We start from the raw sequence: 27845 nt of genomic DNA, 5'->3' as shown, positions 1-27845 counted from the left end.
ATACGTCTTAATGACGTCTTTATGTCCCGATTTTGGATGCGTGCTGTCTGGGAAAATAATCGTCAGATCATGACTGAAATATGACTTCGAAATGACGTCATCATGACATCAATTTTAGGTCACGTAAAAAAATGGTTATTTTGACGACATATGACCAGATATGACCATTTTGGGACGTCAAAATGACGTGGGCTTGCTAACTGGGTCCGGCGGACCAGAATAATCTGCCTTTATGTATTTTGACCCGCTGAATCCAAATTCAATGTCAGAATTGCTGCATTGGCTTATTTTTTCCTAACCTCAAAAAAATATTTTTTTTAAATCTTGGTCCGGCGAACCAGACTAGTCTATTTTTATGTATTTTGACCCGCTGAATCCAAATTCAAGATCAGAATTGCTGAATTGGCTCATTTTTTCCTAACCTCAAAAAACACCTTGTAAAAGCAGTTTGGATCACAAATGTATAATCCGGAACGTGCAGGCTTGCGTAACCACATGCGTTACCCGGGGAAAATTCAATACGTATGACAAGTTTGAGCTTCTGTAAATAGCGTAAAAAATTCACTCCCTTTTTCTATTATATCTCTTTTATTCTCGAAGATTCTGTGCAATGCCCATATAGCACAGATTGTTTCAGAAAGTTTTCAGAAAGGTTTCAATCTTTCACAGTTCATGTGCAACAATTCTGAAAGAATTTTGTAATATGTCATTTCCCATATAGCACAAAATCTTGCAGTTATCTTGCATTAACGTGGCAGAGACATTACAATCTTGCAGATTGCGAGTCAATGTCTCTGAAACATGGCAGAGACATTACAATCTTGCAGATTGCAAGTCAATGTCTCTGCAATATTGCAGTGATCACTATTAGTGAGGGCGCAAGTGTGCCATCGCAGCGTTATTGTATAATTGTATCGGAATAGATCCGATAAATCGAAGTAAGGTGTACACGTGTTGGTTACTATAATAAGATTCTTTTACTTTATTACTTATTCTTGTTGTGCCTGAGTGTAGTGAATTTTAATCGAACAAAAAGCAAAACATTCATCGATTCGCATAAAGTAAGTAAAATAATTATTTTACCTAAGTAACTCCTTTGACAAAGCAAACTACTTTGAGGTTAGATTGCCTTGGTATACCAAGGCAATATATATTGCTTGTACAATAACATTTTTTGTTACATTACTTTATAAGTATAGTAATAATATATTTTTTGTTTTATTCACGGTAAATATCTCATATGTAACAAATACCAACACAGCACCAAACATTGCAGTAAGATTATATAAAGGTTACAATCTTACACATTTTAATGTGCATGTTACTGGAATATTGCACTAACCTTATAAAATAACCTTATATTATAATATTGTCGGAAGGTTAATAAAACCTTATTTTAATATTTTCGTAACCTTACGTGAAATCATTTTAATATGCATATTACTGGAATATACCACTAACCTTGTAATATAACCTTATATTATAATATTTTAGGAAGGTTAATGAAACCTTATTTCAATATTTCAGCCACCTTACCTGAAATTATCTCACTTAATTTTCGCATATGTTGAAAATATTACAAAATTATAAAATATGTTATCCGAGTATAATATAACGGTTTTATATTAATTTTTACATTTTTTTGTTATTTATTTGCAATATTGAAATAATAGTAACATAACAACACTTATATAACGGATTTTATATTGAAGTTATATTGATATTATATAATATTTTATATAATATTCGTATTGCGCAATACAGATCTATTGATTATATTGATATTATATTTAAATTACGCGAGAAAGCTTTTGGCAGTGCCATTTCGTGACGCGATACATATCCGCTGCCGGTGTTCTGGCAGAACGAGTCTGATGGTGCCGGTGTACTCGAGCGGTGCTGATTTAATTGTTAAGTGTGATCGTGATTAACGCGACGATGCGACGATTCTGAGTTTCAGCGCGATCCAGACCATCCACCAAGCCCAAGGAAGTCTTATCGCTTTGTCTTGCTGCATGAGACACAAGATCTATTTTATCCGAGGCAATCCTTTTTATTTTTCCATTAAATTTTGTACTAAATTTACAATTTGGCAGTAGAAAATATTGTACAGCTATATTTTGTAATTATTTTCAATAATATGTAATTGATCATTCCAGATATTCAGTTTGCAAGATTGAGGTTAGTCTGCAAATTTATAGCAAATTTAATAAAACTATTAATCTCAATATAAGATTACAGTCATATAATTAAAATATAATTGTTGCATAACATTTATGTTTTATCTCAGTTACACGTTATATTTATATAATATAACTATAACATTGTGTGAGTGGGAAATTACAATTAACATAGACGTTACATGTAACGCACATATTATATTGCGTGTTACTTCCCGTTTTATTGTGCCAACATTGATGTTATGTAACTGTGTTTGTTGGGTAATTATGTCAGTTTATAACATATATATATATATATATATGTAGACAATAACAAGTACCTATGTCGATGAGTCAAATTGGCGTAGCAGATAGAGTACAAGATTCGTCATCCTAAGGTCCCGGGTTCAAAACCAGCGGCAAGTAAAAATAAAATTTAATGTAAATTTAATTAATTAATAAAAATTTGTCTTAAATTTAGTATGTACTGTTGATAAAAATAATTAAAAAAAACGAAATTACTTTATTTTTTTATCTCTAGTTGCAGTTTAAAGATATCCGATTTAAGCAATCTTTTAGATATCAGTTTCATGATATCTTTCTGTTCTCAAAAAACGGCACATTGGTTAACATTCTGACATCATTATGTTATCTTTTAGATATCCCTTTATGTTATCATTTTCAGAAACAGGATATCTTTTGGAAATCTTTTTGACAACATATTGTTCACTGGGATGTTGTATTAATGTTAATATCACATTACTGATAAAATTGCTGTAATGTTAATGGAAGGAGTTTAGACGATCATTTTCATGTTGCTGGCAGGTTAATGGCAGGTTAATGGCAGATTATTTAATCTCCGTGGAAGGTTATCATCTTACAATTTAAGATTGTCATAACCTTATGGTAATGTTAATGTGCTGTGAGGGTATTAAGGTGCAGGGTACAGAAACGCATACAAGTGTGAACGTTGGTCCGACGCACGGCAGGTTGCTTTTGATTATTCGCCACGCGGTTAATGAAGTAAATTGCCACAACGGTCTGCATTAAATCTTGGTGAGAAATATACTTTTTTTTATTAATTTAATATTTTTAGCTCTACTTCATTGATACCTTTCAGACATTTATTGACAGTGATTATTAGAATCAACTGTATCTTACTTGAAAAGGGTCTAAATCGAGGACCGAAACGCAGTAGATTTATAATAAAACTTACCAGTTTGGTCGACTGCAATCAATTATTTCCATTTCTTAAATTCCCATTGGTGCAGACGATAAGTTCCAATAACTATTATTTAGTTCTCGACACTTAGACAGCATGTTCAAAATCGGGACATTTTTAACCGACTTAAAAATGTCTTTTAGCATATTTAAGTTATTTTCAAAATATCTAGTGTTTTAATTTTAGACGTTGTGCTTTCTAAATATTTGTCTTTATATTTGTTTCTTTTGTAAGCGGTATACAAAAAAGCATAAGCCATTGATCAATTCCAATCGAATACTTAAGCAGTAAGCAGTAAGAACTCAAATATGATTTTCATACTGCTTAAGTTTGTGCCTCTCGTCTTTGCCTCGCAATATCGTTTAATGCACTTTCCGCGTCCTCGGAATCTTCTTGCATGCCTTACAATTAGTCGTGTTCAGAATCGTGCACCGAATCGTTACTTTAACATTTTTATTGAAAGTAACTTATTAAACCGGTTGTAAATCATTGAGGCATAACGTCTTCTACTTCCACGGAAGTGTAAAAAAAAATATTTATATAGAGCAATTGCAAAATGGCACTCATAACGGTTTACTGGATCCTGGACGGCATGATAATTCTTATGACTCTCGTCATAACAGCCTACCTTTATATGACGCCCAATTTCAAATACTGGAAGAAGCGAGGTATTTTGGAAATAACACCAACACCTTTCTTTGGCAATTCTAAAGATTTCCTATTTCTGCGGAATATTTCACCGGCATATTTTCTGAAAGAAATCTACGATAAAATGAAGGACTTACCTTACGTAAGCTTCTACATATTGGACTAACCGTTCTTGTTGGTTCGCAATCGCAAATTCGTAAAAAAGATTTTAGTGACAGATTTCAGTAATTTCTCCGACCGATATAATACGGCAGATCCAGCAGACAGCATAGGTTACGCAAATCTCTTTTTTATAAGAAATTCAACCTGGAAGATAATAAAAACGAAACTAACACCGTTTGTCACATCTGGTAAAATGAAGGAAATGTTTGAGTTGAGGGGCCTTCTGATTACTTCACCAGTCCTAACTCCCCACATAAATTATAAAACTCCAAGTTTACGCAGATATTTAAAAATATTATATTTAATAAAAACGAATAGAAAGTAGAATTTAATGGAACTAACAATAAGTTAGATTAATTGACAGATCTGATTAACAATTCTGTGATAATAAAAATTGCAACAAGTAATGGAAATCTACAAAAATTAACAAATAAACTTAATTTTAGCGTTTAATGGCGATGATCTTCTAGCGCAAGCAGCTAGTTTTTTCATAGCTGGTTTTGAAACTTCTTCAACAACTACGGCTTTTGCGTTATATAAATTTGCAGTACACCCCGAAATTCAAAATACTCTGCGAAAAGAAATTCACGAGGCACTCGACAAAACCAATGGAAAATACATATGACTTACATACGACATGGTATGCTATCTCTCATCATTAAATTGTCAATTTAATAATAATGCTTTAATTTTTTTACTAAAGTTATGTAGTTCACGTATCTCGATATGGTGGTCTCTGAAACTTTGAGAATGTATCCATCATTGGGATATCTAAATCGCATGACTAAACATACTTATAAAGTGCCAGAGTTCAATCTCGTAATTGAGAAGAGTGAGAAACTTATTTTAATATATATAAATATATAATTTTAAAATTTTTCCATTTTTTGTTCGCTGACTTAATAGAAAATATTACAGTGTCGTATATTTTAACGGGAACCGTTTTGGGCTTTTGCAAGATAAGCTAACGCTGCTTCAAATCTTAAGCAAGTATAAGATAACACCATGCGAAAAAACCACGATACCAATGGTAATTGATACAAACGGAGCCATGACAGCGCCACTAGATGGTTTAATTTATCTTAATTTCTGAAAAATTAATACCAATGCTATTTAACATTTATTAAGACAATATTTATTTTTTAAACTATAAAAAATTTGTACAATTAATTCTTTACTCTAAATGTCTAAATCATATATTACACAATTAACTTTTTAATAAAAAAATAATAAATGGGCGTTTGAATAAAAAAATTAATGTATGTATAATATAGATACACACACGCACGCACGCACACAAACACACACATATATATGGGTCATTTTACGAAATCCACATATGAAATCTGGGACCATACTTATCGTTTAAATCGCATATACTATTCCGTTTAAATCGCAGAAAAATATTCGTCAATATGAGTTAAAATAATGTAAATTTTTTTAGATTTTTAAATCCACAAGTTTAATGGGGGCGCTGCTGTCATTTCCTTGACATGTCGCGTTCTGACATCGCTTTAAAGTAAATTTTCACCAAATTCTTTTCTGTTTTTTTTTTAATGTGTAAATTTTTATGTAAAATTTTTTTCTCTTTCCAATAAAAATATTTTTAATTCTCTCAAAATTAAAGAAAACAGTAAAAATGATAATTTTTGAGAAAAATCTTGTTTTTTTATACTTTCCCCAAAATTTATTTTAAAATAAATATTTTTATTGGAAAAAGCGGATTTTTTCACATAATATATGTAGTTTAAAGCTTTTGCTTTCAGTAGTTAGGACCAAAATAAAATAAATAAACAAGTTATTTACTATTTCTAATTATATTTTCGTCTTTATTAATGATTTTTTATTAAGTCGTTGTACAACCTTCAATCCTATTTTTATTTTTGTAAAGTTTAAAGATAATAAAATTACTTTTGCATAAGCATATCATACTATATCATTTAGGGGAATTATTGCGTGATAACTTTAAGTGCCTTTCATTGTATTATGTGTAACATACCGTTATTCTAAAAATATTTTTATTTGTTTACATGTTTTGTAAGATAATATTACTTTATTTAAATATAAAATATATTATTTTTTTCAACTCCTGTTAATATTACTTTATTTAAATATAAAATATATTATTTTTTTCAACACTACCAATCAGATTGCTGAGTTAGTTAGAATAGAGTTTGGATAAATTTATAGAATAATTGGTGGTGTCCGTTTCGATCTGTGCGCACCTGGGACGCTCCCGGTGCAACAGGGTAAAGTAGAACAAATATATTTTTCTAACTTATTGCATCAGTGCAGCAGTGCAGCGAAAAAGAATAGGCTTCTGACCGCAGCATGCTCTATTGATTCGTAGCGCCAACTCCAAAAACGTACCCATAGGAAGCAGAAGTTGAAGAAAATAATATATTTTATATTTAAATAAAATAATATTATTTTACAAGTGTAAGATTTTTTTAAGTTTGGCGCCCGAATATGACAATGCGCGCGACGATCCTTCTGCCGAGGCTCGCGTGTCTCGTCTTTTGTCTTAGCGTCGACGTCGCATCGAGAGAGAGAGCCTTGCGAAGGCAGATGCACGTGGCGGTTCAAGCGGTAAAGAACGTGTTACGTGCTCTTAAGAATATTTACGTATATGTGTACCAAGCCTCAATTTTCTTAATACAAGTTACTATATTCTCACTCACTGGTGTATCCTTCTTTTCCACGATTCTTTCAACCGTCTTCCCAATTTGCCCCATCACACAAGACTTGTAAACAAATAAAAATATTTTTAGAATAACGGTGTGTTACACATAATACAATGAAAGGCACTTAAAGTTATCACGCAATAATTCTCCTGAATGATATAGTATGATATGCTTATGCAAAAGTAATTTTATTATCTTTAAACTTTACAAAAATAAAAATAGGATTGAAGGTTGTACAACGACTTAATAAAAAATCATTAATAAAGACGAAAATATAATTAAAAATAGTAAATAATTTGTTTATTTATTTTATTTTGGTCCTAACTACTGAAAGCAAAAGCTTTAAACTACATATATTATGTGAAAAAATCCTCTCTTTCTAATAAAAATATTCATTTTAAAATAAATTTTAGGAAAAGTATAAAAAAACAAGATTTTTCTCAAAAATCATTATTTTTAATGCTTTCTTTAATTTTGAGATAATACTGGAAATATTTTTATTGGAAAGAGCAGGAAATTTTACATACAAATTTACACATTTAAAATAAAAACAAAAAAGAAGAAATTGGTGAAAATTTACTTTAAAGTAATGTCGGAACGCGACATGTCAAGGAAATGACAGCAGCGCTTCTATTAAAACCGTGGGTTTAAAATCTAAAAACATTCACGTTGTTTTAAAGGGATCCTAAAGTCATCTGTTTTACCGACAGAATTATACAATTTGTTCCAATGTCCAACTTTTTATTGCATTTACAGAATTAAAAATCCTTCTCCACAATTAAAGTATAGACGATAACAGTGTGCGGACGTAACGATTTTATATAAAAAATTAAAAAAATTTCTTAATTGCCGGCGTATGGCGTGGACTCGTAACAAAATGTGTTTGATATAAAGTTGTGCATACGTATAAATCAAGTCAGATCCGCACACAAATGAACATTAAGGAACAATACTATATGCTTTCAAATTGAGCGTAGGCGTCTTAATAAAAAAGATACACATTGGTAAACATTTTGTGTCTCAAAAGAGCAATCTGAAAAATTTTCTTTAATTCTTGGTATGAAATTTAATTCATAAGCTGATATTAATACATAAACTTTAATTCTGGAAAAGGATTTCTAAATCTATAAAAGAAATATATACAAAATTTTGTTAATGACGTGCACAAATGACTCTACATTATCGACCTCGATCAAGTTTGACGAGCAGTTTATATAGCATCCCCTTAACTCATAATATTGACAAATATTTTTCTGCAGTTTAAACGGAATCAATGACTATGGTCCAAGATTTCATATGCGGATTCCGTAAAATGATTCATATATATGCATGTATATATATACGGAAAGAATTTTTTCTTAACAATTACCCTGAAAATCGTGGTAATTGTAAGAAAACCTAAACCTTGAAGAATTTTAACATACTTTTAATAAAATTTACTAAAATTTATTAAAATTTAGTAAAATTTTAATAAAATTTTAATAAATTTTGTCAAAAATATAATAAAATTCTTCAAGGTTTATGTTATCCTACAATTACCACGATTTTGAGGGTAATTTTTAAAAGAAAATTCTTTCCGTGTATATATATGTATGTATATTATATACATATATACAGGGTGTTCCAGAATAACCGGAGGAGCCGGCATGTACGTATTTCTCATGAAAAACTGAGTCAAAATGTCAATAGCAAAATTTTGAGGAGTTAATAGTTTTCAAATGGTGCGCACTTAAAATGTTTCAACCACAGGCCATGAAGCTCGCGCTGTCAGGCGCGGCGCAACTAAGCGGCCGGCCGAGCGCTTTGACGAGTATCGCTAAACGGCATGGTACCGAATGACTATAGCACCGTATAAATCTGTGAAATCTCTATTAACATTTATTGCTGTATTCTTAAATCGAGTCCAATTTAATTGACAAAAAGTAATATCAGTTGCAAATTTGATAAAACATCATGTATATCAATAAAAAATATGTGTTTTTAAAATACGTTTTATGTGTAAATAAATTAATAAATAAAATCGATATTAATTAAATTATTCGATCAAATAATATTAAAAACATCAGTCGACAAACATTTCCAAAATTTTTTTTCAGAAAGTTCTGTCACAAACAATATTAAAAAACATTTACATTTGAAATTCGCATTTGATGTAATTAAATATTTAGGAAATGAAATGAACGAAATTCCAAATTATGGTATGAGAAAAAAAGGAAGTAATACTGTGAAGGAATCAACGTAAGCAAATAATAAGTAGCGATTTTTATTCTTTTCAAGAAAGAGTATAAGAAGCCACTTTGGGCTCTAACACTCCCTTCTTAGTTCACTCTCAGTAGGCACAAAAACATTGCTGCAACGATATTATAACGTTACCTACTAACATAGTAACGTTTCCATGTATGTAGTTTTTAACGTTGTATACGTCATTATGAATAAACTTTGACTTCAATTTGAAAGTTTCGATAATGTTGAAATAAAATATTGTAAAAATGTTAAAATAACATAATTATAATGTAAGAAAAAAATTAAATTTACGTTGTTTTTCAACAAGCACGGTTATCCCACCATAGTCGCATTGGCATTGCTTAATATCTACGGTCACCCATCCAACTCTGAACCGCCCGCGCCGTCGACGTTGTTTGACTTTGAAGACCCTACGCAATCTAACATTTCCTGTTGATCCATGAACACCTAATGCTCATAAATACATATTTGTTATAGATTAGATTAATAGATGTCAAAAAGATAAAACGTGCAGTTAAATATAATATTCTTATAAATAAATATAAATTTAGTTTTTACTGATTTTTATATATGTGAAATAACACGTGAAATAACTTAATAAAAATATCTGTTTTTGCTCTGTTCTTTATAAAACTAACATTATGTTATTATAAAATATTAATAAAAAATAGTAACTTAGTAATATTTTTTAATTTCTACAAAAAATATTTATATCAAACAATAAATAAATTAATGTAATTCTAGTACATTAAATACAATTATTTATAAATAATTTTAGTATTATATGAGTAAGTAAATATTTTAACTAATAAAATTTCAAATCTTAAAAATTTTTAAACTTTTAATTTTTTGTACTAGTTCTTATAAAATTCGTATTATAAACACATAAAAAATATTTTAATTTATGTCTATAAAATTATTAAATATTTAGATTTTATGTATTAAATAACTAATATTTTAAGAATATTTATGAAATTATGTTATAATGTTTAATAACATTTAAAACACGTATGTAACTCATGTTTTTAAAATATTAGGACAGTATATTATTCAGTAATATTTTAAAACTATTTATTAAACGTTATGTCTTAACGTTTAATAAAAAAAGAACATATTAATAAGTGCAGTTTTTAAAATATTTTAATAATATTAAGACAGCATTATTATTAAGTAATATTTAAAAAATATTTATCAAACATTATGTCATAACGTTTAAAAACATTTAAATAACATCTAATAAATGTTTTTAAAATATTTTAATAATATTAGGACAGCAATATTATTAAGTAACATTCCACGAATATTTATAAAACATTAAGTTATAATGTTAAGAAATTTCTCTATAATTAACGTTTCAAAAATGTTGATCAATGTTTCTTGCTTACTGAGCTCTCATGTAGAAATGATAAGCCGCTCTTTCTTGATAATAGTATATGTACTAGTATATTACTGGTACAGCAAATAATAAGTATTATTACTACAAATTACATTTTGAATAATATTTTAGAAACTCTTAGAGTAAATGTTCTAAATGGCCACCACCCATTTCAATACAAAGTTGATCACGTCTAATTCTAAGAGTTTCTAAAATATTATTCAAAATGTAATTTGTAGTAATAATATTTATAATTTGCTTATGTCAATTCCTTCACAGTATTACTTTTTTTCCTCTCATATAATTTAGAATTTCATTCATTTCATTCCCTAAATATAAAATCAAGAGACACGGTAGTGTCTCGCGCCAAGTGAACGCGCAGCGCGAGACCACCGTATCAAGAGACACGGTAGTGTCTCGCGCCAAGTGAACGCGCAGCGCGAGACCACCGTACATTTACGCGAGTACGCGACTTGCACCTGAGATTATCAGATCTTAATAACGATTTAACCGATCAAGTTCTAACTAGGTTCAATCGAAAGCTTGGGTTTGATTTATTAAAAAAAATGTTTTCATTTTTTTTCTGTGTGCTCTACGAGCGGAGATATAGCGACGCAAAGTCCAAAACGTAAATTTTTCATTTAAGATATGTCGTCGGTCTTTGTCGAGTACACAAATTCAATACGAGAGGGCTCTTCTAAGACTTACCTGTCACAGTTTCTTATAAAATATATACTGCATATTGATATGATGATAAATCGCTGTCATTCGTGATATGATCGTTTTGTGAGAGTAAAGAATAAATATTAAGTGATATATCTGTAAATCGTACAATTAATAATTTCTTATAAGAAAAGTCTCGTAGATCCGATAAGAAGTGCGCGTTCGTAGTCGAATATACATACTTTGCACGCCAAGTTTTTGCTTTACTATAATCCCGTTGGTTGATTTTAATCATTTAATTATTTGATCATCAAGCCCGTTTATTATTAAATATTTTAATAAAAAGTTATAATTAATAAATAAATTTTGTACAAATATTTTTATAATTGGCGCATTTACTTTATACCGTTATTTGTGTAGAAAAAACAATAGAACAATAGGACAGTAAGACAATTTATCTAATATAATTTTTTTTTTTCTTAAGGACGCACATACCCACACTTGGCGCCTTTTTTTACCTTTTTTGAGAAAGGTAATTTTGTTCGGATATATTTATTTACATCAAATGCGAATTTCAAATGTAAATGTTTTCTAATATTGTTTGTGACAGAACTTTTTGAAAAGAAGTTTTGGAAATGTTTGACTAATGTTTTTATCATCATATGATTGAATAATTTAATTAATATTGATTTTATTTATTAATTTATTTATACATAAAAAGTATTTCAAAAACATATTTTTTATTGATATAAATGATGTTTTATCGAATTTTCAACTCGATCATATATGGCAGTTCAGTGCCATTTTCTACCTCGTCACGTAATAAACGCAACGTGATTGCATTGCTGCATACACTGTGCGGATGACATGAGTCCGTATACGAATAATGTTTTCATTCGTACATTGAGATAAATACAATCATACGTAAATTGTGATAAATACAATCATACAGTGAAATCTTTTTTCGATTACTCATATACCTTCTCATGCATGACTGCATAGTGCCACCTTCCGCGCACATACACGTGTCGCCATATCACATCGTGAGGGCAATATGATTGTGGTACACGCACGTGTGATAATCACACCGTGAGAGTGACGTGAGCCGTCACAATTTGTTATCTGGGATTTGTTGCACAACGACCGATAACGGTTCAAACTTTGTTAAAGCATTTCGGTAAGACAATAACCATGATATACTTTTTAACATCTGTCTTCTTGCATTGTTTATACGTATTTGTATTCGTGTGCATATTCTATTTTTATATATATAATTTATAAATTTTTTAGAACATTTGAGAAAAATGAAGATAATGAGGAATCTGTGCAATTCTGTGACATAAGTGATTTGTTAACTACAAATAACGAAAGAAATATATCTACGGATAATTTTATTATTCTTCCGACACATTATAGATGTGTTAGTCATACTCTGAACCTCATCGTAAAAGATTCCGAGAAAGCCTTAGATGATGCTTCATACAAAAAACAGTACAGAATGACGTTTGCAAAATTATCCAAATTATGGAATAAACAAAATTAATTTACACAGATTGCCGACAAAATTAAAGAAATGTGTAGCGTTTATTTAAAAACTCCTGTCATTATCAGGTAAAAAATATATATTATATTTTATGTTTTTATTTTTACTTTGGTATATAAATATTATTAATATTAATATCGTTCCTATATAAAACAATAAAAATAATTTTCTGTTTATATTTTTTACATTAATAGGTGGAATTCTACTTATGATTCCGTATCTCAACTAGTATCACTTTTAAAAGCTAATTTAGAAAAAGTAAATAATGCATGGACTATTGCAGTTTACAAAGATTAACTAATGAAAAAATAAAATTTCTAGAAGAATATTGCCAGGTAAATTCAGCAAAATATATAATATAATCCATAACTTTATAGTATTTATAATTTTTTTTAATTTGTATTAGGTAACCTTTTGGGACCTTTAGCACGTGCATTAGACATTCTGCAAAGCGATATAGAAATGTATATGAGTTATTTGTTGCCAGCATTAGGTAGCTTGCAACAAAAAATGGAAAACATCAACAAAGATGATCTTACATATTGTCGTTCATTGGTCGTAGCTATACAAATAAGTTTAAATAAAAGGTGAATTACTAATTTAGTTAATATGTATGTACATACGTTTATTAATTTTACATAATTTAACAATATGTACTATTAATGCGATCCACTCGATGCTATAAATATTTCGAAGCATTTGATTGACTAATTAGAACAAAAAATTTTACGAATTATCCAATCAAAGAATACTTCGAAGTATTTCATCAAGCATAACATCAAGTGGATAGCACCCTTTGATAATTAAAAAAAAAATAATGTGTAATATTTAATTTTATTAATTTAATATTTAATTTTAGATTTTCTACTACATTCGAAAATAAAGAATTCATTATTGCCAGCTGTTTACATGCCAAATTCAAATTAAATTGGTTATTTGGAGATAAACGAAAAATTACAGATAGTTATTTATACGAGTAATTCGGAATTCGCTCAAATGGAAATTCTCCACTCTCTGATGTTACTGAGAGTTATGATGACTTTTTTGTTTTAATAATAATAAAAACAAATAGTATATACTAAATCTGCTCAAGATGAGTTGCATCGATTTTTAATTTCAAAAGATACTAAAATTGAAATGCTAAATGATTTTTCTCAAATTAAAAAATTGTTTACAACACTGCACTACTCATTGTCAGTAGTGCATCAGTTGAACGGTTGTTCAGCGTCAGTGATTCGGTATTAATTCCAAAAAGAAATCGTTTACATGATGAGACTTTAGACCATCAACTTATGTTAAAAATAAACAAAGCATATTATTAAACTATTATATAATGCATGTGATCTATATTTTTACATATTATAGATTTATTAATTTAATATTTAATTTTAATTTAAACATTTAAAGTATTTCATCAAGTACACTAAATAAATAAATAATGTAATATGTAATAATGTGTGCTTTTCAGCAAGACACAGTGTAACGCAGTGTCCATTAGAGAAAGAACATATCAGTGTGTCTCACTCACACTAGTGGACACTGTGTTAAACTGTGTCTTGCTGAAAAGCATACATAGATATGTATTGAAAATATATAAAAGTATTTAAAGATAAATATCTTCCAATTTTTAATTCTGTACGTCTTAATATCCTATTTTATAAATCTGTCTTATTATTACTAAGTCTGTCTTATCTTACTAAGATTGCAGTCGATAATCCTATCTCTCATGATAAAAAATTGGGGCAGCTATTAAAATTGGGAATAGGTGTCCCAACTTTTTATCATGGAAGGAAAATTCACCTTGTATGTATAAAATTCGTATGTTAAAACGTTTCTGATGACAAATGTTTATTTTATCGTATGTGTAATTTTCAGGGTTGGGAAGTAACGCGTTACTTGTAACGCCGTTACCGTTTTTGTTACATTTTTTTGGTAACGCTCGTTACTTTTTTATGTCTGTAACGGTAACGGTAACGTCGTTACATTTTTACAGTAACGGTAACGAATTCAGCCGTTACTTTTATCGTTACTTTAGTTCCCTATATCTTTTATATCTGTTCAATAGATCGCGTACTGGTCGCGCGCATTATTCTTAATTGGATAAAAATATTCCAATATAGGGCGCTGGAAGTCAATGTCACATGAGAATGCCCTATTGAAATATCTTGTTAATGCGATGCGTAAACCTTTTATTTTGAGATTTAAAAGACTGTAGATAGTCGTCTTCAATACGCAAATACATACAATATGTATAACCTATCTGCTAGATTATAGGTTACGTGCAATAAATGCAATTATAAAATATTTCCATATTTTATAATATATATTTTAAATATATGTTTGAAAAATATTTTCTACCTTATATAGGCTGCATTCCGATAGTCACTGCTAGTATTAAAAGTCTAAAAGTCTATAGTATATGTATATGAAACTGAACTATAGATTTTCAATACTGGCAATGAATATTGGAATGCTTATATAACATTAATTTTTAAAAACAAGGTTTATTAAAAATTTTTGACAAAATGACATTTGTGAATTACAATATAAATTCTTATAAAGATAAGTATATTAAAAAAATAAAGATATTAATATAAAAAATTAGAATAATTATTAATTGAGTTTAATATAAAAAAGCTTGCTATATATTAGAAACTAGTTTTAAGTTTTAAGTTTTAATATTGATTATTAAATAATGTAATTTTATAATCTAACATTTTACTTTAGCATTTCAAAAAAGTAACGAAAAAAGTAACGAATCGTTACTTTCTAAGTAACGGTAACGGTAACGCGTTACTTTTTTAAGGTAACGTTCCCAACCCTGGTAATTTTGTAGGTTAAGTATGTTTTATATTTTATATAAAAGTTTTTATTTTACAATCACAATATTATTTAAAAAATGTGTCTATAAAGAAACTAACACATTGATTATTTGTGAAATATAGAATATATTCTAGATAAATATTAGATATATTTTGTGCAGAATCAATACAGTATGCTTAGATATATTTAATTTAGAGAAATATAGTTCTATAAATTAAAAAACATATTGTTGAAAATAAAAGAATTGATGTAAAAAAACAAAAATAAAGCTTGGGAAAAAATTTATGAAGAATTTAATGCAACTTCGAAAAATTTTCTTCACATCGCAAAATCGATTTGTGTCAAATTAGTTATAATAAAAAAAATATTTACAAAATGCTCAAAAGCAAACAAAAACCAATGGTCCAAGCGCCTGTGTGAAGTTAGCATCTTCCAAAATTGTAAGTTTTATCAAGAGTACTATTTGCATCCCGAAGAGTACTAGAGTTTCTGATAGGTATTAGCAAGAGTACCGTCGAAATACTTAGAGAAATTGCAATTTGAAAATATGAGGTGCTAACTTCCCGTAGCAGCGCAACATGAAAAATATATTGTTTTAAAGATCCTATTTTAAAGTACTCGAAAAGTACTAGAGTTCCTGATACATTTTAACAATAGTACCAACCGTCAAATGTTTTGAAAAAAATTATTGAAATTATGGGATAGCACCGCAAAATTAAAAAGTTATTGTTTTAATGATCTTATCTTAAAGTACTCGAAAAATACTAGAGTTCCTGATACATTTTAATAATAGTACCAACTAATAAATATTGAAAAAAAATTTTTAAAGATTACAACTCATCTTTCATAAAAGTGGCCGTAACTTCTTTACCTTTAGTTTTACAGCTTTGTGCCTTAATAACTTTCGAAAGTACTCGCTGGGATGCCAAAAGTACTCCAGTTAAAACCCCGGAATTGCGAAAAAATTTCATCTTTCTAGGGGACTGACTGTACCTAAAAGTGGCCGTAACTCCTTTGCATCAAATTTCACAGCTTTGTGCCTTAATAACTTTCGAAAGTACTCGCTGGGATGCTAAAAGTACTCCAGTCAAAACCCGGGAATTGCGAAAAAATTGTATCTCTTTCGAGGACTTAACATAATTAAAAGTAACCGTAACTTTTTTGCTTTTGATTTTACAGCTTTGTACCTTAAAGTTAAAACATCGAAATTTTTTATTTCATAAAATAAATTTAATATGAAAACGAATTAACATTTAACTGTCTACAGTCAAATTAAAAAGTAAATCTACTGTTTTTTTCATAGTTACTTTGTGTGATACATGAAAAAAATAACTTGAAATTTAATTAATTATCTAAAAATTTAACTAAACTAAAATTATTATTAATTTAATAATAATTTTATTAAACTAATAATTTTATCAAAATAATTATGTTTATCACTCAAACTAGTTACTAGAATGTCAAAATTTTTTGCAGTATATTGTTCACCATGATTGTTTGAAAACTTTTTATAATTATTTTGATAATCCAACAAAATTATTTTTTTATTGTTTCTGACCCAAGACAATATTGGACTTTTATATTCATCTCGATTCCATCTACCTTTTTACGAGCATTGACCAACATATTCAGGAACACCCTGTATATATACACATAAATACAAGTTTTTTGGAAAAATAGATATATAACGTGCAATTTGCCGGTCCTTTAAAGGTCGAGGTACAAAGCCATAAAATCAAAAGCAAAAAAAATTTAATTATGTTAAGTTCTCGAAAGAGATAAAATTTTTTCGCAATTCCAGGGTTTTAACTGGAGTACTTTTAGCACCCCAGCGAGTACTTTCGAAAGTTATTAAGGCACAAAGCTGTGAAATTTGATGCAAAGGAGTTACGGCCACTTTTAGGTACAGTCAGTCCCCCAGAAAGATAAAATTTTTTCGCAATTCCGGGGTTTTAACTGGAGTACTTTTGGCACCCCAGCGAGTACTTTTGAGAGTTATTAAAGCACAAAACTGTAAAATTGAAGGCAAAGAAGTTACGGCCACTTTTATGAAAGATGAATTGTAATCTTTAAAATTTTTTTTTTCAATATTTATTAGTTGGTACTATTATTAAAATGTATCAAGAACTCTAGTACTTTTCGAGTACTTTAAGATAGAATCATTAAAACAATAACTTTTTAATTTTGCGGTGCCATCCCCAAATTTCAATAATTTTTTCAAAACATTTGGCGGTTGGTATTATTGTTAAAATGTATCAGGAACTCTAGTACTTTTCGAGTATTTTAAGATAGGATCATTAAAACAATATTTTTTTCATTTTACGGTGCCATCCCCAAATTTCAATAATTTTTTTTTAATATTTGGCGATTGGTACTAGTGTTAAAATGTATCAGAAACCTTAGTACTTTTCGAGTACTTTAAGATAGGATCTTTAAAACAATATATTTTTCATGTTGCCGTGCCACGGGAAGTTAACACCTCATATTTTCAAATTGCAATTTCTGTAAGTATTTCGACGGTACTCTTGCTAATACCTATCAGAAACTCTAATACTCTTCGGGGTGCAAATAGTACTCTTGATAAAACTTTTAGAAGATGCGGTGCTAACTTCACACAGGCGGTCCAGCGCCCCAATCAGCAAGCAATATTTTTTTAATGTTTTTCAAATATTTATTTTTAATTATTTTTACATTATTAATGTTTATTGTACAAATAATATTTATTTAATAGTTATTTAATATTTATTTTATATAAATTATTTATTTTAAACAATAATAAAAAAATATTTATGAAATATTTATTTAACGTTTATTTAATATTTAAAAATAATTAATTTTTTATTAAAAATAATAATTGAAAAAAATTATTTACGCAATATTTACTTAATGTTTATTTAATATTTATTTTATATTAAAAAAAATATCTAAAATAAAACTTAAAATATATTTATTTAATATTAATTTAATATTCATATTTCAATCATTAATTATTTAAAATAATGATTTAGGACAAATATTTATATAATATTTAATTAATATTTATTTAATATATTGACTTCACATTTTAATAAATCGGTTAAAATAATATTTACGTAACATTATTTATTTAATGTTTATGTAATATTTATTTCATCTTTAAAATAATATTTAAAGTAATACTTTAAAAATATTTTTTTAATATTAATATAATATTTATGTTACATTGATTAATTATTTGAAATAATAATTTAGGACAAATATTTATATAATGTTTAATTTATATTTATTTAATATTAATTAACCAATTTAATAAATCGTTTAAAATAATATTTATATAACATTATTTAATGTTTATGTTATATATTTACTTTATCTTTAAAAAAATATTAAAAATAATATTTTATATTTATTTACCTAATATTGATTTAATATTTAAGTTACAATAATTATAATAATTTAAGATAAATATTTATATAATATTTAATTAAAGTTCATTTATTATTAATTAATATTTTAATAAATTGTTTAAAATAATATTTACGTAACATTTATTTAACGTTTATGTAATAATTATTTTGCATTTAAAAAGTTGTTTAGAATATTTTAAAAAATATTTAAATTATGGTTGGGAAACTTCACTAATTATGAAGCGTAAATCAAGTGTAAAGAGGAAGTGAATCTATGTAATGAAGAGTATAATCACAAAAGCGTATAAATAAAACCTCTGAGGCACACAAGTGGAAACATCGGAACATAAAGAAAGTGAAGATTAAGGTAACATTGCACTTGTTGAAACAATATGGCATATTAAGAATACTCAAAAATTATAAGAAATGACATTTATTTTTTATTTTTTTATGAACAGCAAAAATAGATCTTTTCATATTTTACATACTAGTTCGCATATGTGAAAATCAGTAAAAAATTGTAATACTTTATATTTATTTATAAAAATATAAGTCAACTATACATGTTTCATCCTTCTGACAACATCTATTGAAATAATGTATACCAAATATGTATGCGTTAACATAAAGTATTCATGGATCATCACGAAGCATTACCCTGGATCCTCATGCAGACAACGGCGCTTTGACACCGAGCGCTAATTGATGAAAAATGGGTGATGGCGGTAATATTTACCACCACCACCCGTTTTTCACCAATTAGCGCTCGATGTTAAAGCGCCGGTGTCTGCATGAGGATCCAGCCTTAGGATGCGTACGATCTTCGAAGTCAAGAAACGTCGGGAATGGTTGACACTTGGATGGGTGACCGTTTTTTCAGGCGTAGAAGTTAAATATGTTCTAACAGGTACTGTGGCTTGGCTGAAACATGTATAGTCTTCTTCCCTTTACAAAATTATTGTAGAAATTTATTAGATTGATAAGGTTACGTTGAATTTATAAAATTATTTAATAATGCAATCAATTTTTTGCTTTTGTTGTAAATATGTTTAATAAATATTTAAAAAATCATTTACCAAATGTCAAAAAAACATTTTCTTAAATTTTAAAACAAATACTTATTAAATGTTAAAAAAATATTGTCCAAACATTTAAAAAAACGTTTTTTTAATTTAAAAAAGAAAACTTATCTTATTATTTTTAACGTTTTTAGAAATGTTTTTTAAAATGTTTTTTAAGTACTATTAAAAACATTTTTTTAATGTTGTTCTGCTAATTGGGGCTATGAGTTTGACTTGTAAAGAATTTTTCAAAGTTATCGAAAAAAAATTCATTCAAAGGTGAAAAAAATGCCCTAAATAAGCTAAGGCTCAGGAATTTCTACCTGAAGTTCCCTACAAGACCTTTTTTAGAAGTAGGTAGGATTATACCATAATCATTGGTTTTTTGAAACTAGCAACGTAGAAATAGGTAGGACATGAATCCTCTTTGGAGGATTAGTGTTAAATTAACTCAAGTTAAAGTAAAAATTAATTTTCAGAAGATTTAATATAAATTATTTACAATAAATTAAATATAATTTAAGTTAAATTACTAACACAATTTTAATATTCTCTTCAATATAATAATTATCATTAAAATTTATTTATATTTCAACATATTTTAACTTTTGTTAATAAATATTAAACATCACGTTTTGCATTATTTTTCTTTTTCACGATTTTTGATAATAATTTTGATAATAATATAATTTTTAGAAATCTTTAGAAAATATTTTCTTATTATAAGTATGATTTATATTGAAATAAATTTAACAATATTTCAGTAATTTTCATATCTTGTTTCAACAATTAAAATCCTAAATATTCTATATTTTAATTTAAAGTATTATTAGCTTTAATATTTCAATATTTATTCTACTAAAATAATTTAAACAGTACATAAAAATAATTTAGGTCCCTCCTATTATGGACTATCAATTACCTAACAAATTCCTCTAACTATTAAAAATACCGCCAAATTATTTAAATTTCAATATATAAATACATAATCTCTAACTAATTTTTCTTAATTAAAATAATAAGTTGTTTTCAACAATTTGTTCCTATCGGGAAGAGATGCGTTAATTTTTCTGTTCTCTTTGAGCAGTTTGATCATTAAACAATATTATCATATTACAATATACTAAAAAATTCCAATTTAAGAATACATTGTTAAATAAACAATTTTTAACATCTTTTCTAATACCTTTAGCTTTTATAGTAGATAAAATTTATATTTTTGTAATAAAATTTAATTTAATTTAATTAACATTTAATTAAAAATTTATATTTTTTTTCTCTATTTTACCAAGTAAGCGTCACATCGAAATTAACTCGTTGACTAATTTGCAGTCAGCAATGAGCCACCATTTTGAAATATCTTGTATATAGACCACGTGGCACCCCAATCAGCAAAACAATATTTAAAAAATGTTTTCAATAGTATTTAAAAAACATTTTAAAAAACATTTCTAAAAACGTTAAAAATAATGAGATAAGTTCTCTTTTTTAAATTAAAAAAACTTTTTTACACTTGATTTACGCTATACAATTAGTAAAGCTTTCCAACCATAATTTAGATATTTTTTAAAATATTATTCTAAACAACTTTGTAAATGTGAAATAATTATTACAAAAAACATAAAATAAGTGTTACGTAAATATTATTTTAAACAATTATTAAAATGTTTAAATATCCAAAAATATATTAATATTATTAAATATCTCCTAGATTATTATAATTATTATCATTTAAATATTAAATTAATATTAAATCTAATACATATAAAATCTTATTTTAAATATTTTTTTTTTAATAAAGTAAATATATAACATAAACATTAAATAAATGTTATATAAATATTATTTTAAACAATTTATAAAATTGTTAAATTTATATTTAATAAATATAAATTAAACATTATATAAATATTATATTAATATTAAAAAAATATTTTTAAAGTATTACTTTAAATATTATTTTAAAGATAAAATAAATATTACATAAACATTAAATAAATAATGTTACGTAATATTATTTTAAACGATTTATTAAAATGTAAAGTCAATATATTAAATAAATGTTAATTAAACATTTGTCCTAAATAATTATTTTAAATAATTAATGATTGAAATGTAAATATTAAATTAATATTAAATAAATGTTTTTTTTAATTTTATTTTAGATCTTTTTTAATATAAAATAAATATTAAATAAACATTAAATAAATATTGCATAAATAATTTTCTTAAACTATTATTTTTAATAAAAAATTAATTATTTTTAAGTATTAAATGAACGTTAAATAAACATTTTATAAATATTTTTTCTAAATCGTTATTTGAAATGAATAATTTATATAAAATAAATATTAAATAAACATTAAATAAATATTATTTGTACAATAAACATTAATAATGTAAAAATAATTAAAAATAAATATTTAAAAAACATTTAAAAAATTCTTGTTTGCTGATTAGGGCGTGCGCGACGACGAAGCGTCATGAGGACTATCATGCTTTCTTCCTCTTTTAGTCGCGCATGACGCGCAGAGAAGATATTTCTTATTACTTATTTCGAGAAACTTACCGTTTACGGAGCATATAGACGGGCAGCGATTTTCTCCGCTGATGTACGCCATCATTCGCCTTGTTACCGCTCTTCGTCGCACTTGCAGCCCCGTTGTTATTCTCGTTCGTCTTCCGCATTTTGCCGGAACTTCGTGAAACGTGACGATGCTGGGTCGCTTCATAGCCAACTTAGACGACTTCCCCATCGCGCTGTACTTGGAATCCTCGTCGTCGCGGACCCTCATCTCGCCGTGGACCACTCTGCGAAAGCCGGAAACTATGCGTATACAGTGAATATACCGGTCTATGGCCTGTTTCTACCAACGTAGATTAACTTTAATTTTGGTTAAATTTATTTATTATCTCATTCTAGTTCCAAAAATTAAGAAGAGATAAAGAGTAAGTTAATCCAAGATTAAAGTTAATCTACGTTGGTAGAAATAGGTCTATGCCACTTGCAGCTCACCACCAAGCACGCGATCGATCAAATATGTGTTACGCGCTGCAGCTGTTCCATACATACTGCCCGCTCATCGCACTGCCTCACTGCCTGCCCTCTCGACGCGGCACGCTCGCATCTGAAACCACCATAGACATAGTAAATATAGAGCATAGACCTTATCATAGACATACTACTAGTTTACACCGAGCACTTGGTACGCGTATCAAGTAGTGAATTTAAGCTGATCAGCCAATGATTAAACACATTCACTAGTTATTTACTATTTGATACGCGTACCAAGTGCTCGGTGTAAACTAGGTCATAGACTAGTGTACCTTGAATAAAGGGTGGTATTCATAGTCGAACCTTATTTAAAGATCGTCTCAAGCAATGTCTTAAGATGCTAATACGGCTCTGTGATTGGCTGATGGCATCTTAAGACAGTACTTAAGATGATCTTAAATATAAGACCCGACTATGAATACCGGCCATAGGCCAGTATTCATAGTCGGATCTTATTTCAAAATCGTCTCAAGCAATATCTTAAGATGCTAATACAGCTCTGTGATTGGCTGATGGCATCTTAAGACAGTACTTAAGATGATCTTAAATATAAGATCCGACTATGAATACTGGCCATAGAGTCTGGCTACGCATCGTATCTGTTTTTATTGGTTCAAGCTTGCAATCCCTTAATATGGTAGAACCAATTACAAGTGCAAAAAAATTGTATATAAATTTGAAAAGAAATATGCATATATTAAGTAAGCACGTATGTATTTATGTATATATGCATTATATATATATAAAAGATAAAAATTATTATTCAAAAGAATGATTTAATAATAAAATTTTATTTAAATACAGAATACATGGCCATAACTCTTACACTATAATCTTTTTGTTTTAGCTTAATTATTTCTTTTACTTGAAATGCGCATTTTATATATACTGAAACAGAACATTGCGCGCGCTTCGCGCGCCCACTAGCAGAATTAAACTGCAGGGTTTTCTTCTGGGAAATACAAACACGTATTGACACATAGGAAGTGCCGAGCGGCGCGCTCACGCCGGGCCCCCCGCGAGAAAAGAGGGGAGAAGAGGAAGGAGGAGGAAGGGCAGGGAAGAGGGGGAAAGAGGAAGAGGAACAGGGGAGCGGATGAAGCGCGCGCGCTCGCGCGAGGCGCGCGAGCGCGCGCGATCGAGAGCGAGAGAGGCTCGCTCGCGCGCGCGCGAGCGCTACGCCGGAGAGAGCGACGAGCGCGCGCGAGAGCGCGAGCGAGAGAGCGCGCGCGCGCGGAGCGATTGAGCGCGAGATCGCTAGCGAGAGCGAGAGAGAGGAGAGAGAGAAGCGAGCGCCGAGCGCGGGATAGGCGAGCGAGAGCGAGAGAGCGCAGCGTGAGGGAGAGTCATAGGCGCGCGCGCGAGCGCCGAGAGCGAGGCGCCATAGCGCGCGCGAGAGCAGCGAGCGCGAGCGATAGAGAGAGCGAGCGATCGACGAGCGAGAGAGAGAGAGATGATCGAGATGGCGCGAGAGAGAGACTGAGAGCACGCGCTGAGCGAGGAGAGAGAGAGCGAGTAGAGAGCGCAGCGCGCGAGCGCGAGATTCGTAGCGGCGCTGAGAGAGCGAGCGCGAGCCGCGCGCGCGTAGCTCGAGCGAGCCGCTCAGAGCGAGAGAGCGCAGAGGCTGCGCGCGGCGCGGCGCGCGTCGAGCGAGAGAGCCGGCGCGAGCGCGAGTCGAGAGCGAGCGAGCGCGCGAGCGCGCGAGATGCGTCATTGAGCGAGAGCGGAGATCAGAGAGAGACGAGAGCTCGAGAGAGCCGCTGAGAGCGAGAGCGCGAAGAGAGCGAGCTAGCGAGCGAGATATCGCGCGCGCGCGCGCGGCGCTGCGCTGCGCGCGCTTCGGCGCGCGCGCGCGAGGCGCCGCGCGCCGCGAAGTCGCAGTCAGATTAGATGTAGAGCGAGAGAGAGCGAGAGAGAGAGCGCGAGATCTCGCGTATGGGGCGGCGGGGAGCAGCGAGAGAGCGATGCGGCGCCGCGTAGCGAGCGAGGAGCGCAGAGCGCGAGAGAGCGCGAGAGCGCGAGCAGAGAGGCGAGCGAGAGCGCGAGCGAGCGCGCGTCGAGTATATAGCAGTAGAGAGAGAGCAGCGAGAGCGCGAGCGAGCGGAGCGCAGATGCTCGCGCGCTCGCGCGCCGCGCGTCGAGCTCGCGAGCGCGCGCGAGAGCGAGTAGGCGAGAGAGAGCGAGCGCGAGAGCGCGAGCGCGAGCCGCGAGCGCTGCGCGCGCGCGCGCGCGCGCTCGCTCGCTCGCGCGCGCGCGCGCGCGACGAGGGCGAGCGCTGCGAGCGCGCGCGCCGCGCTGCTCGCGCGCGCGCGCGCGTCGCGCGGAGCGAGCCGAGCGCGCAGCGCGCGAGCCGAGCGCGCCGCGCGGTGCGAGAGAGAGGCGCTCGATAGCGCTCAGCGCGAGCGCGTATATCGCGCAGACGCGCGACGGCGAGATCGGCGAGCGGGCGATAGCTAGCGCGCGAGACTAGCGCGAGAGCGGAGCTGCTCTCTCTGCTTCGCTCTCTATCTCGCTCTCTCTCTCCCCTTCTTGCTCTCTCTCTCTCTCTCTCTTCGTCTCTCTCTCTTCTCTCTCTCTCTCTCTTCTCTCTCTCTCTCTCTCCTCTCTCATCCTCTCGTCCTCTCCTCTGCTCTCTCTCTCTCATCTCTCTTCGCTCCTCTCTGCTCGCTCGCGTCTCTCGGCGCTCATCTCTCTCTCTCTCTCCCTCTCTCTCTCTCTCTCTCTCCTCTCCTCTCTCCATCCTCTCTCTCGCTCTCGCTCTTCTGCGCGTCCCTCCTCCGTCGACGCGCGCCTGCCTCCGTCTCCCTCTACGCGGTCCATCGCAAATCTCCGCTCTCTCGCGCCCGCGCGTCTCCCGCGCGATCCCACTTCTCCGCTCTCTCTTCTCTCTTCTTCTCTCTCTCTCTCTCTCTCTCTCTTCTATCTTCTCCTCTTCCTATCTCTCTCTCTCTCTCTCCTCTCTCTCTTCTTCGCTCTCTCTTCTCTCTCTCTCTCTCTCTCTCTCTCTCTCTCCTCTCTCTCTCTCTCTCACTCTCAGAAACACGGCATACACACACATCGCGTGTAGCAATCAGCTGGTTGCAGCGTCCGACGGCCGGCGATCCGGAACAACTTTGGATTATTACAATAATTTTAAGAAACACGTATTCTTAACATAATTCCAAGACAATCTCTTCTTTACCAAAATTTTATTTAAAGCATAATTTTATGTTATAAGATAAAATAGTTAGCAACTTACGCAGTGGTAATTACCCATCAGTTGACGCGGATAATCAGCCGCGCCCGCGTTACGCTTGTGACGCGCCGCCCCTGCCTGCCTTCTGTACTCGACGCGTAATTCGTTAACTATTTTGGCTTATAACTCAAAAACTACGCTTCAAATAAAATTTTGGTAAAGGAAAAATCATTTTATAATTATGTCAGGAATACGTCATTTTACGGACCTAATGTTATTCTGAATGACCCTGTATACCATTTTTTTTTATATCTATTATTCATAATCTATCATTCACTGCTGTCACTTGCGAGCTGTCATTACATTACATTTATCTTATGCAACATGTGATCTCCGCGCTGACAGCTCTCGCAGCACGAAGTGAGCTAAGCGAGAGAACCAATCAGATCATCGCGGAAAAGAATCAACAATAATTCGAAACTTTCGAGAAGACTTCGAGAAATGCGAGTATTGATTTAACATGCCTTTTTTTAGAAAGGATTATTATTTACTTAATTATTTAACTTTTTGTGAATAAATACATACACACATATATGTGTGTGTATTATATAAAAACATGTTTTTATATAATATTATGTACAATAATTATTTATAAATTTACATAATTTTACACACATACATACACACAAACGCGTGCGCATGCACACATAAAAAAATACACACACAGAAAAAAAAATATAACCAATAACATTTGTAATTGCGGGCTACCAACTATATAAAATACTTAATACAATATTTACCGTTAACGCAAGTACAATACTGCAATAACATATGGTATTGCATTGAGTAGGCAGTTTTCAATTACATATCTTATTAGATATATTACATTTTTTGCAGTGTATATATAATTTTAGATCCGTATCAGCTATATTAATTGATTTTGAAACAGCTATAAAAAAATCAATATATCTACCAGTTTGGCGTCAATATTAACTACAAACCGAATAATATATTGATTTTCTACACCTGACTCATTAATATTATGTATCTTTTTTATTTCTGTTCTCTGTTTATACCTTTTTAATGTTTCTTTTCTTACTCTCTGCTCCTTCTATTTCTTTCTTTCTTTTTTTAATATAATGCTTATTTTCTTTAACCTTAAATAAAAAACATTTAAAGATATTAATAATAAAAACGCAGCTAAATCAAATTAAAAATTCTAATTTTGACAAAACAAACTTTATGTTGTAAAAGGAAGGAAGAAAAGCAAAAAACATTCAAAGAAAAAAATTATTTTCAAAAATTATACATATATATATAAATATTATTGTTTTCAGAAATAAAATACTTAATGTGTTATAAAAAATTAAACTTTTTCTTACTTCTCCCCCCCTTCTCTCTCTCTCTCTCTCTTTCTCTTCCTCTCGTATATTTTTTATTTGGCTCTTTTTTCTTTTTCCCTGATTTTTTGTAATTATTTCAATCAACTATCAAAAGTGACAGTTTGACAGCTGGAAATGACACGAAGTAAAAAAAGTCACAACACACTTAACAACGAGATAGCGAGACAGCCAATCAGCATCTCGGAAAAGCGGCAACAATAAATTCGATTCGATTTAACATCTCCTTTTTTAGATAGGATAGG

At 30.9% G+C, this 27845-nt stretch overlaps 2 protein-coding genes and 1 long non-coding RNA gene across 3 annotated transcripts in view; 2 read left to right on the top strand and 1 right to left on the bottom strand.

Moving 5' to 3' along the window:
* Window positions 1–27845, bottom strand: part of LOC118645134 — a 198243-nt gene that overhangs the window by 151966 nt on the left and 18432 nt on the right. The window contains exons 2-3 of the mRNA XM_036285629.1: window positions 22987–23098; window positions 22540–22797 (exon numbers count right to left, since the gene is read on the bottom strand). Of these exons, the coding sequence (XP_036141522.1) occupies window positions 22540–22797; window positions 22987–23041 (313 nt within the window). The 5' untranslated portion in view covers window positions 23042–23098. The remainder of the gene's footprint in view (window positions 1–22539; window positions 22798–22986; window positions 23099–27845) is intronic.
* LOC105830021 (cytochrome P450 6k1) lies at window positions 3376–5752 on the top strand. The gene is given in 1 exon segment (XM_036285630.1): window positions 3376–5752. A coding segment is annotated over 1 exon segment (579 nt). The 5' UTR covers window positions 3376–3937; the 3' UTR covers window positions 4517–5752.
* LOC118645140 lies at window positions 10897–15280 on the top strand. The gene is made up of 2 exons (XR_004962933.1): window positions 10897–13287; window positions 13560–15280. It is a non-coding gene; the product is annotated as an uncharacterized LOC118645140 (long non-coding RNA).

Source organism: Monomorium pharaonis, chromosome 4 (genome assembly GCF_013373865.1).
Source record: "Monomorium pharaonis isolate MP-MQ-018 chromosome 4, ASM1337386v2, whole genome shotgun sequence".
Classification (NCBI taxonomy): domain Eukaryota; kingdom Metazoa; phylum Arthropoda; class Insecta; order Hymenoptera; family Formicidae; genus Monomorium; species Monomorium pharaonis.
Note: the sequence above shows the minus strand (reverse complement) of the source record. Positions and strands in the feature narration are given on the sequence as shown.